Source organism: Sabethes cyaneus, chromosome 1 (assembly GCF_943734655.1).
Source record: "Sabethes cyaneus chromosome 1, idSabCyanKW18_F2, whole genome shotgun sequence".
Lineage (NCBI taxonomy): Eukaryota > Metazoa > Arthropoda > Insecta > Diptera > Culicidae > Sabethes > Sabethes cyaneus.
The window spans coordinates 56,387,063-56,401,630 of record NC_071353.1 but is presented as its reverse complement, the minus strand read 5'-3'; the positions used below and the strand labels follow the sequence as shown (position 1 = coordinate 56,401,630).

Below are 14,568 nucleotides of genomic sequence, written 5' to 3'. Positions count from 1 at the left end.
TCGCGACCCGTACAGATTATGACAAACCTCATGTCAGATCATATTCATTGCATGATTGCGTTGAGAAATATAACAGATACAGACGATTGGTTGTGTGCATCGTATGAATCACAATACAAACAACATGTGTGACATTTTTCCTCGCAGCTAGGTAAGATGTAACACTGCGATCCACTGCTGAGACTGTTTAGAGAACAAAATCTTGTGATCAACGCTAAAGATTCACTGTTTGTCATGATCTGTACGGATCGTGATCTGTGCGTGTGGCGATAACTCACAGATTTTATCAAAATCACTGATCTTCCATCCCTGCTCTATATATATATTAATTGGTTAATTCTAATTAATTCAAATCCGCGGCTCGTTTACCGTTTGCCCATCCATAGTCAATTCACTATTCATTGTCATTGGTTGAAATGTATGCAGTTTGCAATAAATGTAAACATCGATGATTTCAATTACTCCTATTTTGGAGAACCAAGTGATCAGGTCTTCTTATCCCAACACGTCACTGTTTTATTACCATTTCGTTTCTTTTCAACCTCATTATGTTCATTTTTATCCAATCGTCCAATAATAAATTCATGATATTGAATGTCTGCTTCACTGCGCATAATGATAAAATGAATCGTCGCCAATGGCCATTGTAGGATCTGTTCACAACAAAACGTTACTTTGAATATCAATGCTTTATTCTTGACACCAAAAATGCTATTAGATTTCAGCTTTATTGGAAATATCTTTCCAATAAATCCAGTTTCTTGCAATGGTTTTGTGTTGATTTTATGTACATCTTATATGGATGACTCTAGCATCGTAACAGCGTAAACTACTTTTGATTACTTCACACATTTTTATTCATAAAAGTCATACAGCAATTCATAATAATGGGTATGAATTCATTGAACAACAAAAGACTGTCGTTTCAGTATGCAACAAGCGACAAACCAGTAGCTTAGTTTTTTTTTCATTCAGTGAATGCTCCCGTATATCGAAGGATAACGAGCTGCATCATTCATTCAAACATTCGAAGAAAACAAAATTAACTAAATCGATAACAAACGTCTCGTACGGTCATAACTAATGTGATTAACACACTTCTCCGGCTGGACGGATGTTTCCCAAGTTATGTGCGGTAGTCCCGTTTTTTCCAACTGGTACAGCAAACCTAATTAGAGCACTCCACAGCTTGCCTAATGATGCAACTATGCGAGCCTTGCGGCCCAGATGGGCGTACTTATTCGAGCGAAAGAAGATCAGATTTGCGCCGTTTTTTCACTGGCAAAGGCAAATAGCCTTCAGTTCTGAAGAACTGCCAAGTCCTCTACCGGTCGTAAATTGCACAATCATCTTCTTTATCTGTGGGTAGTTCCTGCTGGGTCTCCATACTGCACCGGTTCAGAAGGGGCAAAAACGCGTCAAAAGACTTCCATGCATTTTCCTCTGCATTACTCACAGCTTCGGCGAGTTTCCGCCCCGGATTGTGTCCGAGGTTTGCGCTGATTTTCTTCTAACGAACGGTTTCTGCCAGCTCCGGGGTGAGAAAGGGCCAACCCACCGAAGTCACTGAAGATTATGAATGCAAATATTGCAATTCGCGACTGACCGCAGGGTTTCTATGGCGCGACCGCAGCAAACCACAATATCTGTGAAGGAAATCGACAGTTTTACTGCAGTATTTCGCATTCGCTCCAAAGACCTAGAAAAGTGGGGCTCCGTTGTCGCCGGTCTGAGAAGGGACTCCGTGTCTTATAGATTTAAGAAAAAAGAAAAAAAAGAGAGAGAGGGTCTAAGAGACCCCCGAAGGCACCTGTGGCCTATTTGTTTGAATCAGATTGAATTGGTCGCGCATACTTTAAGGACGCTGCATTGTTGCCATCTGCCAAAAAAAACGACAGAGTGCCTCACGATGATTTTTGCACCCTTTCTGAGAGTCACGCGAAGCTTCCCTGGCCCCCATGCGCCCCTCTCGGTGGAATGCTGTTGCACGATATTCGTCGACCGGCATAATCTGGAAAGAGTTCACTGCGCGGCAAGAATAACATTGTCTCAATCGAGCAAAATTTATGACTTCAACCCGGACAGAAGTGGTAGCTGTAATTCCGTGTAGCGGCGAGCTCCTCGTTGGTAGTCGAACACAATCGTTCATGGGTCGTGGTTTTTAAATAAACATTTATTTATATCATTCTCGTGTTGCTTACATACCTACGGGAGCCGCCAGCTGCTCATCCGGTCTCCAGCGTCCGGCAGCTTCAGAGCAATGGCAAAAAGTTGCAAGATTATGAGCGATGTAGTGGCCGGAGCGGAGTTCATAAGCCCTGATTAAAGTACCTAAATCAATTGCAACAACTTCATGGAAAGAATACTCAACATAATAACACAATCTTTGTTTTTTTTGCGGCCAACACCGCTTAGCGCCCCCAACCGATCGAATGATGTGTAGCAATTCAACTAGTAATCTAGCAGCGGCTAGCAACTTTAGCGATCCCGTCGTTTGAGTTCAATTACAACTTCATGGGAGGAGAGATTCCATGGCTGTTCGTTTACGGCGATGTTTGGCTGCGGCGAGAGAATGTTTTTTTTTGCAGAAAAACAAAAATATTCAGCGGAAGCAACGATATTTGCGATGGCATGAGAAACACAGTGAAAACAACACAAAAAACACACGATGAGAATATGATTAACAACAATTGCGCGAAAACCTGTGTAGAGTAGCTTAATTTATAATGCCGTGTTATATTGCTCATCAACGTTCGGCAGTTCCTATAAGCGATGCTATTAGCGAGTCGGTAGCAGAGTACAAGGAATTTTTAAACGTACAACCACTATCTCTCCAAGATTTATGAACCTGGAATTAGTTCAATTTATCTCTAATCAACGTCAATTATAAGTTTTAATGGGTATCAAAATCGGACAGGTTATATAGGTTGTTTTATACAGAAAATAGAACACTCCCAGAGCAGATAATCTCATTCCCAATCACTGCTTTCAGGATGTGATTTAGGTACATTCACACCTACAGATTGCTTTCCCTTGATCAGCAAACCCATTTCTCAACCTTCCAGTTCCACTGCGCTGCATCTATTTATTAATCTACTCCGGTGGTGGGTTTTCCGCCTGTTTTTCCTCCTGTCAGAATCTTTATCGATTCGGACTTTCGTAACATTGAATTCTTTTTCGCCATAACGACCGCCAATCACGAACGCCCTCCGGATGCTGCGGAAGCCGTATCACACCCGCGCAATCACCGGGGCCGCCAACGCAGACAGCGACTCCACAGATGGGAAAAAAATCAGATAACTTCGCGAATGCAAATATTTGCATTTCAATTACAGGGTCCAATGTTCGGTTGCAATTCGAAATCGCAAGTTCACCCATATCTCTCGGGTCGGTGCTGCCCCAAAGCTAATAAAAAAGCAGGACAAGGAAGCGAACAAAAAAATTGTTTTATTTTTGTGCCGCAAGTAGCCCGACTTTGCCCGATGAAAGAGATACGGTTTTATGGCTCTTATAATAGTCGTTGAACGCGCCTCCTTTGACGGGGCAGCGAATCCGATCGACAAGATCAGAGGTGCAAATAGATCCGAAATAGTTGTAAATCCGATTGCACACGCGACGCTCGAAGTGGGGTGACTGAAAGGTCGATTGTGCGCGACCGACAGCGAAAGCTGCAGCAACCCGTGATGACGATCATTATTCTATTACCATTCGGCGATATAATAATAATGCGATATTTATGAGTCTGCACGCTGGGTCCATACTTCGGCCGGAATGTGGTGGCGCCATACTGCCTCTGTCTCCCTAGCTCCAACGCCGGTTAGCTGCAACGGCAGCGACAGTTGCAACACGCGACCGAAGGTGAAAATTGATGGGGTTCAACAAGTTGGCAGCAGCTACGGTGGGGAAACCGCGTCGACAGCAGTTGGAGATATTCCCTGCGAAATCATAATGATTAGCATGGGGTGAATATCTGGCATTTTACGGCCGCTTGCGTTTCAACAGCAGCTCTTAATTTTGCTGCGATTCCGCCAGACGCACGCGAACGAACACCGCGGAATTGAGCTCACAGCACTCGCGCCTGCGCAAATTAATGGTTTTCGGTAGGGGAAATTCTGCGGTTATGATAAAACTGAAACCAAGATGATCGCGAACAGATGTGGAATGACAGTAATTGCACAGTTTCTCGATACACTAGAGGGGGGAAATTCCCAGCGAAATTAGTATGACCAGGGACACTGTTCGCTATAGCGGAAGATCGAGGTAGTTGAGTTGCCGATCCGCATTCATGATTGGGCCATAGGATCAACAGGATCTGTAAAAATATAGCATAATTTTGTAATTTTAATTTTAGATTTTAAAATTTCATCGTGTATGTTGTAACAGATAAATTTATAGGTCTAATCAATACACAAAATGGCATCGAAGCAGTAACACCTTCGAGCAAATTGTAAATGCTGAAGTTGCTGAAGCCGTTGATAGAATGAAACATTGTCCTATTGTCCTGAATCGGATGGCATTTCTACTGTGCTGTAAAAGAAAAGTTGCGAAACTGTCAAGTCACCAATTCCAGATAGCAACTTCAAAGCCGCTTGGTTTTATTTGAATTTTATTAAGGTTTTATTGCGGTAAGAATTACCTCCGATTTCGTCATGGTGTTTCACAATACTAAGATGGTACAAGTCAAAAACTACTTCTAGCTAGCTATAAAACCGCAATAAAACTGTTAATTAAGCAGATTTATTGTGGTTGCTTAGATTGCCACGATAAAACTGGTTGGATGCGACACCTCTCCTACAAACTTACTGTAAATGGGGCGTAGTAATACAATATGGCGCACCAATCGAAGTTGATCTTATTGCGTTTGCTTGTCGACCGGCAACAAAACTGTTAGTTTTATGGTTCTATTATTATGGCAACACCCTGACCAAACAGATTTATTGCTGCTATTATGAAAAATATTAGAGTCCAACGCCGAAATCATTTTTTACGTGAGGCCGTACTGCCGTTTTCTAGTTTTTTTTTGCCGCCAAACAACAGTTCATCAAAGCAAACTGTGAGTTGCAGAAAGGAAGTTAAAGTTGAAGGAAGTTTAGATTAATCGGCTTTCATGTCACAGGAAGTAACTAAAACGATTTTGCTAGAGATTGAACAATTAGACATATTCATTTTGTTGAAATATCCAGTTTTGAAAAATTTCGAAATTTCGATGATGCGTTAATTTTATCCACTCCAATATGCACGATAAACTTTTATGCGCATATGTTGCACAACTGCGGACACTACAGACTAATTCACTAATTCAATATGCAGGGTATTCAATAAGTTCGAATACAACTTTTCATTGTTGTGCAAGTGCGCATCATGTGCATTCTGTGTATTGGTACTGGTATCAGCTTTAGTCTTATATAGGCTAACCGACGCGCAAGGTGTCGACTTGACGTCATTTGTTATTTGTTTACCGCGCGCGATGAAGGAGTACCGCAACGTCGTAGTAAAGTTGAGCAACCCGGTGACATATTTCGGCGGTTGAAATCCCACGGGGTGAAGCGGAATACCATCCGTCGGTACCGGCTACCGGGAGACGGGCTCGGCCAAGGACCGTGCTATATCCGGGCGGCCGCGAGGGCGTCAGCAGCCATCAAGATGATGAGGGAGCGGGTTCATCGAAAAATGAACCGCTCGATCCGGAAGACCGCTGTTGACCTGGATGTGTCGATCGGGACTGCCCACACCATCATGGCGAAGGACCTGGGATGCAAGCCGTACAAGAAACGCAAGGTTCACGGGGTAACGAAGGCTACAACGAAGAAGAGGCTGGACACAGCAAAACTGATACTTTCGCGCCAGCGTGCCGGCCGGTCAGAAGTTCGTGTTTTCTTATGAGAAACTCTTCATCTTGTAACAGCCGCACAATATCCAAAATGATCGCCTGTGGGCGCCGACGTTGACCCGCATCCCCCCGTCCCACGTAAACATCTCGCGGTTCCAGAGCGCCGCGTCGGTGATGGTTTGAGGGGCCGTATCCAAGCGTGGGAAGCTTCCTCTGGTGTTTAACGAGAAAAATGTGAAAATCAACGCCGCGTACTAAAAGACCGATGTTCTGGAGAAGGTTGTGGCCACGGCACGTCGTGACCTCTACGGGAAAGATCATTACGTCTTTCAACAGGACGGCGCACCGGCCCACACGGCGAATACCGTCCAAGCGTGGTGTCGGGAGAATTTGACTGATTTTCTCGTTAAGACTTTGTGACCTTCCAGCTCCTCGGATCCTAATCCCCTGGACTTGGTCGTACATGCTGGCCAAGCAGAGCGAACATAAAGTGAGCACTATGGACCAATTTAAGATGCTCATTTCCAAGATCTGGGACGAGATGCCCATGGACCAGGTGCGTACCGCGTGTGATTCTTTTGAGAAACGTCTCAAGCTTGTCATACAGCACAAAGGGGGAGGGGGGGCTTCCACCAAATATGTCGTAAAGGTTCTGACTCAGAAAAGAATATCTTATATTTTCATTTTTCAAACACATTTTTAAAGTGTATTCGAACTTATTGGACATCCTGTATATTCCGTCGCATAACAGTAAAACTTAACTTTTCCTACTCACGGCTTTGTATTCTTTACGCAGCAAGCATTATGCTTTATAGCTTTGTCAACCAAAGCGAAAAGCTTCATTAAATTATAGCGGTTGCCATCAAGCAGCGAAATCAGTTTTATTAGTGCTTTCAGCAGAGCATAATAAACCTAGACTCTCCAAGAGGTTATAAAACCCTACATAAAGAGTGGACCTCTTAGTTGGAAGGAAGTTTTGCAACGGTCATCAGAAGGTTCCAGTGGAGCGCATAGTTTTGTTCGCGGTTTTATGAAATTGGTCACGAAACTACTAGAGGAACATAATAAAACTCAAATTGCTGCTTGGGAGCGCATTATCGTTCAATCTTTCTATACGTCGTCATCTCGGGCTTCATGTTAAGAACTACATAGCTACATCGCAGCATTGTGTTTTTCCTGGAAGACCAGTTTCAGCCAATTTGCCGGAGTTTACCTCTCTAGCTAATACGTGTTGTCGAGCGTTTTCAGCAGAATGCAATTTATGCTGACTTAAAGGAAGCATTTGATCGAATTTCACTGGCTAGCAAGGAAGCGTCACAACAGATCACAGGCCCAGAACTTGTAGTGTAGGCCTTTCGATCAACAACTTCACGACACTTTTGATATAGGTAATAACAACTGGAAATGTTTCTAAAAATTTTATATCTCAAGTTACTCAATAGATTTACACGTTCTTAGTAGCAAATGAAAGTATATGATTGTCCTGAAGCTGTTTGCTAAGTCTTACAGGAATTGCGCTTGTGGTTAAAATTTTATCAGTTAAAGTGCGTTTCAATGGCGGCGCGTGGTACACAATAATACCGTAAAAGCTAAGCTAAAACAATAAAATGCTGCTAGTCCAGTTTGATTCTATACATGGTTGTATAACCAAGCATTGTTTTAATTTTATGAAAATGTAAGCAAACTTTCGAAACAATCAGGAAAAGTATTCTCTGAAGAGACTTTTCCACAAAATCCCAAGAACCAAGCATCGTACAGCAATTTTTCTTACCGATCCAGAAATTTTTGTTACATTTTCTACTACAAAATATGTCATTTTATGCTCAAAATATGTCAATTTCTGCTACAAAATATGTAACAATTCTAAACCCATTGGTTTTATTTCAACCTCTGGTTTTATTATGGCATTACGCAATACCAAATTGACACGAGCCAAAAAATACGGCTTGTTATCAAACCAAAATAATACTGTTACATCTTTTATAAACTTATTATGAGTGTTTCGAGAAGGCGGAGCAACACAATGGCGTACCAATACAAAATTGATCTTGTTGTTGCAGGTCAATAAAGCTGTTAGTTTTATAATGCCATGAAAATGGCATTTTACCATGACCAAACAGAGCCTGCTGCTGCTATGAAGAATATTAGAGTTCAAAGCCGAAAAAGCAAAATTTAAACTAGGCCATATTGCCATATTCTAGTATTTTTTTAGCCCGCAAACGAACATTCATCAAAGTAAAGTATAAGCTATAAGATACAGAAAGAAAGATTTTATCAACTGGGTTTCTTGTCACAAGAAGCAACAAGAGTGATTATCTAGAGATTGAGATTGACTAATCTAATACTATAAACATCTTATTTCGTCTGTAACCAAAACCAGACCCCCGACAGGACCCCATATCTCGTGGTAAAAATCGCAGCTCGGTCCCTACACACTTTGTACAAAGCCGAAACTAATACATTAGCGACCTAAACTGCAGGTGGTGCGAGCACTTCTTGAACACTCGTTATCCGCGGCAGGATTTGCTGCGGGCCCGAGAAAGAAGTTGGTGCTATAAATATAGCAATTAACCAAGTACAGATGTCAGTGTCCTGGTTAAAGCCGAAGCGAAGCGAAGACGAACAAATTGTGCCAAGTCGCATGCAAGACGAGCATCAATAATCAATTTTATAAATATTTGTTTGCGGTATTAATCATTACCTTTGGTTTTATTGTGGTATTACAGTTTTCAAAATTCCAAAATTTCGATGACGCGTTGATTTTATCCAATAAGCACGATAAAATTTAATGCGCATATGCTGCACAACTGCGGAACTACGAATTTTTAATTAATTCTTTCGTTCGACACTGATGAAGCCTGCAAGTCGTAGGCAAAATACGTATTCGTCAAGAATAAATATACTTAGTATAATTTAATTGAAAAGTTTTCTTTTTAATTTGATTTCAGGTTTCGTATTCTACTAAGACGCTCCAAAAACTTCAGTTAATTATTTCAGATATTTTATTATGACCTCTATAACCAAATCGATCAGCATAATCGGACAGTAAAATTATAACTTTTCTGTTCACAGATTTACATTTTCAAGTTAACAAAGCTGACTGACTGATTGGGTTTTTTTACCAGAGCAAGCTTGACGCTTTATAGCTTTGTAGAACAAGGCGAAAAGCTTCATTGAATTATGACGGTGCCTGTCAAGCAACGAAAAGCATAATCGGACTCATTGCTGCAGAGCGTGATAAGACTACTTGATTCGTAAAGAGGTTATAAAAACCTTCCGGAGAATGAACCCCCTGGTCGGAAGGCAGCTTTATAGCGGTCATTAGAAAGTTCCAGTGGAGCACATAGTTTTATTAGCAGTTTTATGAAATTAGTCATGGAAACCACTAGAGGAACGTAATAAAACTAAAAGTGCTGCTTGGACTCATAGAGTTACATAGCGTTAGAGGTAAATCTAGACGTTTTGGTCATACATTCCAGTTATCTCCGTTATAGGGAATCTAGGGATTATCACATCAAAAAGCGTTTTTTCACCGAAATTTAAAAAAATAGGTTGAGGAGGGGGACATATAAACTTCTGGGTTTACACCGCCAAGCTGCAAACGAATCATGTCTTGTGGCTCATTTTGTATAATTTGTATAAAAAGGTAGACTTATCAAGAGTAATTAATTTATGCTTGTCAACCAGAGTTTAAATTTTGCAAAATACAGAACATACAGAAGCAAATTCTTAGCACTGCACCTGCGTAATAAAGAACTGCCTTGGGTAACCCTGGAAACTCCAACCGGCTCCGGAACGGAATGACCTCCCACCAGGATTGCATCCTGGTTTCGATATGCCAAGTGTTCAGTGATAAATTGGCAAACACACAACTATTTATCCTCCTCTAACCAGCTGAGCTGACCGTTCGACAACTAACGAGCTGAGGTTTGGAACCTTTGCTGTGGTTCATCCGAAATGGCTTGATTCTGTCCTCGCCGGAGACAACTCTTACAGTATTCGAACCGCCCGAACAGCGTAGATGTATCAGGTTACCATTTAATAACATATGAATAAGACCCAATGGCAGTGCACACTCGCCTAATCGCCACAGAAGCTGCACAAGGCGTGGAGCATATGTTATATCGCTTGCTAGGCATCGATTTTACATATTTTGCGGAGTCCTTTGCTATTAAGGTGAAACGATGAGACAGAATTGAAGAACATTAGAGCAGCGCGATCTAGCCACAGCGGCAGGAAAATGCCTGTTTGTTCTCGAATGTTAGCCGCGCAAAGGGCTGTCTCATAAGACAGCCCACTCACATACAAGTACATATAGGATGTGCGATAGTCCCTTTTTGCCGTCGTCCGGTTTTGCAAATGACTTTGAAGAGGAGCGCAGAGATGAAAAATAAATTGTTCGTCCGGCATAGGCCTGCTGGTCAAAGCAACGGGCTTTTTGCACCATTCTGGGGACAACAAGCGCAGAAACAATACTTGGTTACTGCCGCAGATAACGAAGCACACTAATTGAGGATGACTTTTGCCTCTTTTGGGCAGTCTCGGGCCCTGAACAAACGGTTCTTGCTGGAATTTGCAGTGTCCATGTACATAAATATTCCTTTTCGTGTACGTTTTTCATATTCAATGTCAAAAGTTTATCCCTAATAGCTACTAGCAACATCTCTGGAAATTTGTTATTCCTTTAGTTTGTACTATTTTGCCTCTCACATTGACACGAAGAAAATCTCAAAGTTTATCTCTAGCCGACCTCAAACTGACAGAAAACATAATTTGATTTAATTTTTTCTCTTTACTTAGGCGAGTTCCATACCGTCCTCAACTACGTAGGCATGAGTCGCCAAACGTTTTATATGCTGTCATGTGCACTTAGGAGCTGGCTACCTTTGGCTTCTCAACTCATAGCAACCTGACTGAAACAAAATAACACACAACCGACGCAGACTCTTGTCGAGTTTGTTTGTAATTAATAAACCAACCTTGTTATTGGTTGAACACATCCGCCTCGCCGAAGAAAATCGCACAGACAAGCTGGGAATACGAAAGGCTTAGTATTCCCGTTTGTGAATCCCACTTTCTCGCCGATTGCGAATCATTTATTTAAGCTCCTGCTCCGACACACCACCTCTAGGAGTTCTCACGACTGTCCCTACTGCAACTGAAAGTGGGCGAATAACAACCCATTTCTTTTTCTGTCGTGGCCTTTGACAGCCGTTCTCGTAGCCGATGAATCATTCCAGAAAATCGTTCGCTGGATCTTGATCGTATTCGTAATGCGCTTTATCATAATTGCTGCACTTAATGTCGCTAGGCAACCATCCGGTCTCCCTGCCATTTAATTGACAAATTTAGATTGATTGATTGATTAAATGACCATCGTAATGACAGTTTCCTATTTTTGTGTCCTTTTCAGAACGCTATGCTTCCCAGATCGCTGCATTCGACCATTCTAGCTTGCCTACTGCTAGCGTCCGCGCTTAGTATAGAAGGTGCCAAGCGACGATCCCGCCTCGATCTGCCTATCTCGAAGCCCGCGGATGCTCCGCTAGAGGACAACCTGGCGACTGCATCCGGTTCCGATGGCGTAGTAGACCGAGCGGAACCACCGGCTGCCACCGCGGCGGCCACCAATCCGGTAGCGTCTCCCGTTGCCGCAGCCCCAGTTGCCACTCAAAACTCGCCGACAGCGGCCACGTCCACCGAAACGGACAACGCCAACAGTTCCGGCAGCGGCAGTGCCGAAAATAGTTCGCAGATGATCGACGAGTACAGCGACGAAGACTGCGATCCGGATTTTGTGGCGTTCGAGTTGGTGACCGGGTGAGTAATTGAAGATGGTCGCTTAACAAAAGCACCTTATTTTACGCGACTTTTGTCGCACCATTTTCTGTGTCGCCGTTCAGCCGTTTTCGAGAAGTCTTAGCCTGTTTTGTCGATAACTATTAACCGTTATTAACCATTACTGAATCGAAACGACAAACAATAATATCACTAGAGTTATTACACAGTGCTTTTCGGCCGAGTCCTTCATAGTGAACATACACACCCTGTTAAGCAAGCAATGCAATGACAGCAGTGGCCGCGTATTTTATTTGATTTAGCTGTATACCGTGAACGTACCATATTCTGCGCAGTTAATACATTTTTATGGTTCCTCCGCTATTATAAGTATTCTAGAGTTAAATTGATAACGTTGATAGCAGCAACATGTAGTGCTACGGTCTATAATATATGGTAAAAAACATGGGAATTAAAAGTCGACCAACAATTGAGTATATCTTTCGTTTTGTAAACTTATTCACGGTGCCTAATTCTGCGCACTCTCTTGCCCATGTTCCTAATTCTGCGCATGTTTGTTCCTAATTCTGCGCACCTAAAAAATAACAATAAACATGCATACCATGTAGTTTATGTCTTTATACGCTGAAAGCACATCAAAAATCTGACATTAGCCATTACCATGATTAAATCCATGATCTGGCCTTCTTGTGCTGTCCAGGTGGCACAGGAACATTATTATCATTTGGATTGGCTTATTTTAAATATTTTATTGTCGATAACGTGAAGGGCGAGTTCATTCGGGTTTTCTCTATACTGAACATTATACTTTAGACTAATATTAACAATTGTGTTTTCATATAGAAACCACTTCCCCACTCCCTGACAGCTCAATGAAGTTCGACTGTCAAAAAAAATCAGAAGACATGGTTCCATGAATTGGCGTTCGTAGGTTCGGACCCCGAGCCGTAACACAGGATTCCAATCAATGCAAGTTAAAGGTTCTACTTGAATTTCTATGCCTCTATACCTCAGCCATTTGGGAGAAGTTGCGTATTTTTTCGCGATTTCTTCATAGGATACATTACTGCGCAGAATTTGGAACATGAATAAAAAATCTGTGCCTAAATCTGCGCACTACTGCATCGCATTTTTCCAACGAAAACAAGGCATGCAATCACTCTTTTTGCCTAAAACATGACTAAAACTAATTATTCTTTCTAATTATGCTGGGTAATTTGATCATTGCAAAGAATTTCGATCATAATTTTGTTAATTTTCTAGAAGGACAGTTTTAGCGTTGGCGCTAACGACGTTGTTTTCTGACATATAAAATACTTTCAGTTTCACTTTCATTTATTTCGCTGTCAAATATTATGGCCCTTTTGTGAGTAATGGCGTAATATTCAACAGAGATTTATAAAAAAAATAACACAATGGCCATAGTTATGCACAATGTTGAAAAATACATATATAAAGAAAAATGCGCAGAATTAGGAGCTGCGCAGAATATGGTACGTTCACGGTATCATGAATTTGGCTTACCGCAGAATCCACATTGACCAAACATCTCAATAATAAACGACTCACCTGCAAATAAAGGAAAAAGAGAGATAAAAAACATTATTACTAACAATTCATTTCCTTCTTTTTTACAGATACGTCTTCTCGGCACCGAATAAACTGCTCGATTCGATTCCCGGCACCCTGATGCTGACCGACTGTCTGGAGGCCTGTCAGAACAATGATTCATGCGCCTCGGTCAACTACGAAACTGGGCTCTGCGTGCTGTTCTCGTCCAATTCTGACAAATTACCAGGTAATTTACTACACCTCGTATCGATATGCAGCCGACTGCAGTGTGCCGGCTGTAAATAAGTGGCACACGTTCAATTGCCGTTGAAAGTGAGATATTCTCAATATTTCATCCAGTATAAAACGATGGGGTTCCGAAGCCCCGGGACCGGTACCGATCCAGCGGCCATCGGGACGGATTTCCATCAAAGACCTTTCAATCGTCAGCTAAATCATAAAGACAATCCATTTTGCCAAAACGGTGGTGATTGATTCGAAGTGGGCTTTTAAGCGATCAATTTACCCAGTTAGAAATTCACAGATACAAAGTATATAACCATCGATTATACCCGACGACGTAGTGAGACCTTCCGATGAGACATTCGAAAGCGCTAGGTTTCTCGGAGAACGAAACCTAAACAACCTCTGCAAAAGGTGGAAAATCGATAATGAGGATAAATGATGTCAGTGAAGGTTAAATATGTTCATCGGATGCTTTTCTTTCCCAATTGAATTGTATGGGGAGATAGCTAAAAGCCAGTTTAGATTTTTTTTTGTTTATCGCTCATGCACCACATTAATGCCAACTAGCAACAAGTATTCGCCTGTCTTTTAATCGGCAAATAATTATAGATGGTACGCTGGCTGCGGGAGATTTTATTGCACGCCCCACTCAAGCGTCCGCTTCCTTGCGATCCAATGGCCACCCGGTATTGCCTAGCGTCCGGTTCCCAAGGCGCATCGTCGATGCGGCGATCCTGTGAAACCTCCACCTGAATTTGACCTTTGCCGCCACAGAGCAGCTGCAGTGCCAGCAACGGTTGCTTCTGCAGCTGCAGATAACGTTACAGGATAATTAAAATCGTTCGCCAATTGAATTCCGACCTCCACCGTCGAATAAGGTCCCGCTCGGTGAAATAGCGCGCAAAAAGGCAATGGAAGGCGATTGCGTTATGGCGAATGGGCAAATGGATTGTGTCTGCTGTGTGATCAACAAACAAGCTTACGGGTAAATGGAACCATCAGCTGGGTTCCGTTTTCTGCCGCTGCGGTAATGGGATTATAAAGCACTCAATCGACATAGTCAAGATACACAGACTTTAATTTACGAAGGTGTTTTATGACACACCGTAATAATCAAGTTGGTATAGAGAGCCAATACACGC

General features: G+C 42.2%; 2 protein-coding genes across 2 annotated transcripts in view; one reads left to right on the top strand and one right to left on the bottom strand.

Moving 5' to 3' along the window:
• The window catches only part of LOC128738162 (autophagy-related protein 16-1), a 288,388-nt gene that overhangs the window by 183,081 nt on the left and 90,739 nt on the right, over nucleotides 1–14,568 (bottom strand). The window lies entirely within an intron of this gene.
• LOC128738156 (uncharacterized) overlaps nucleotides 11,250–14,568 on the top strand; it is a 69,986-nt gene continuing 66,667 nt past the window's right edge. Inside the window, exons 1-2 of the mRNA XM_053833068.1 lie at nucleotides 11,250–11,650; nucleotides 13,267–13,427. Of these exons, the coding sequence (XP_053689043.1) occupies nucleotides 11,250–11,650; nucleotides 13,267–13,427 (562 nt within the window). The remainder of the gene's footprint in view (nucleotides 11,651–13,266; nucleotides 13,428–14,568) is intronic.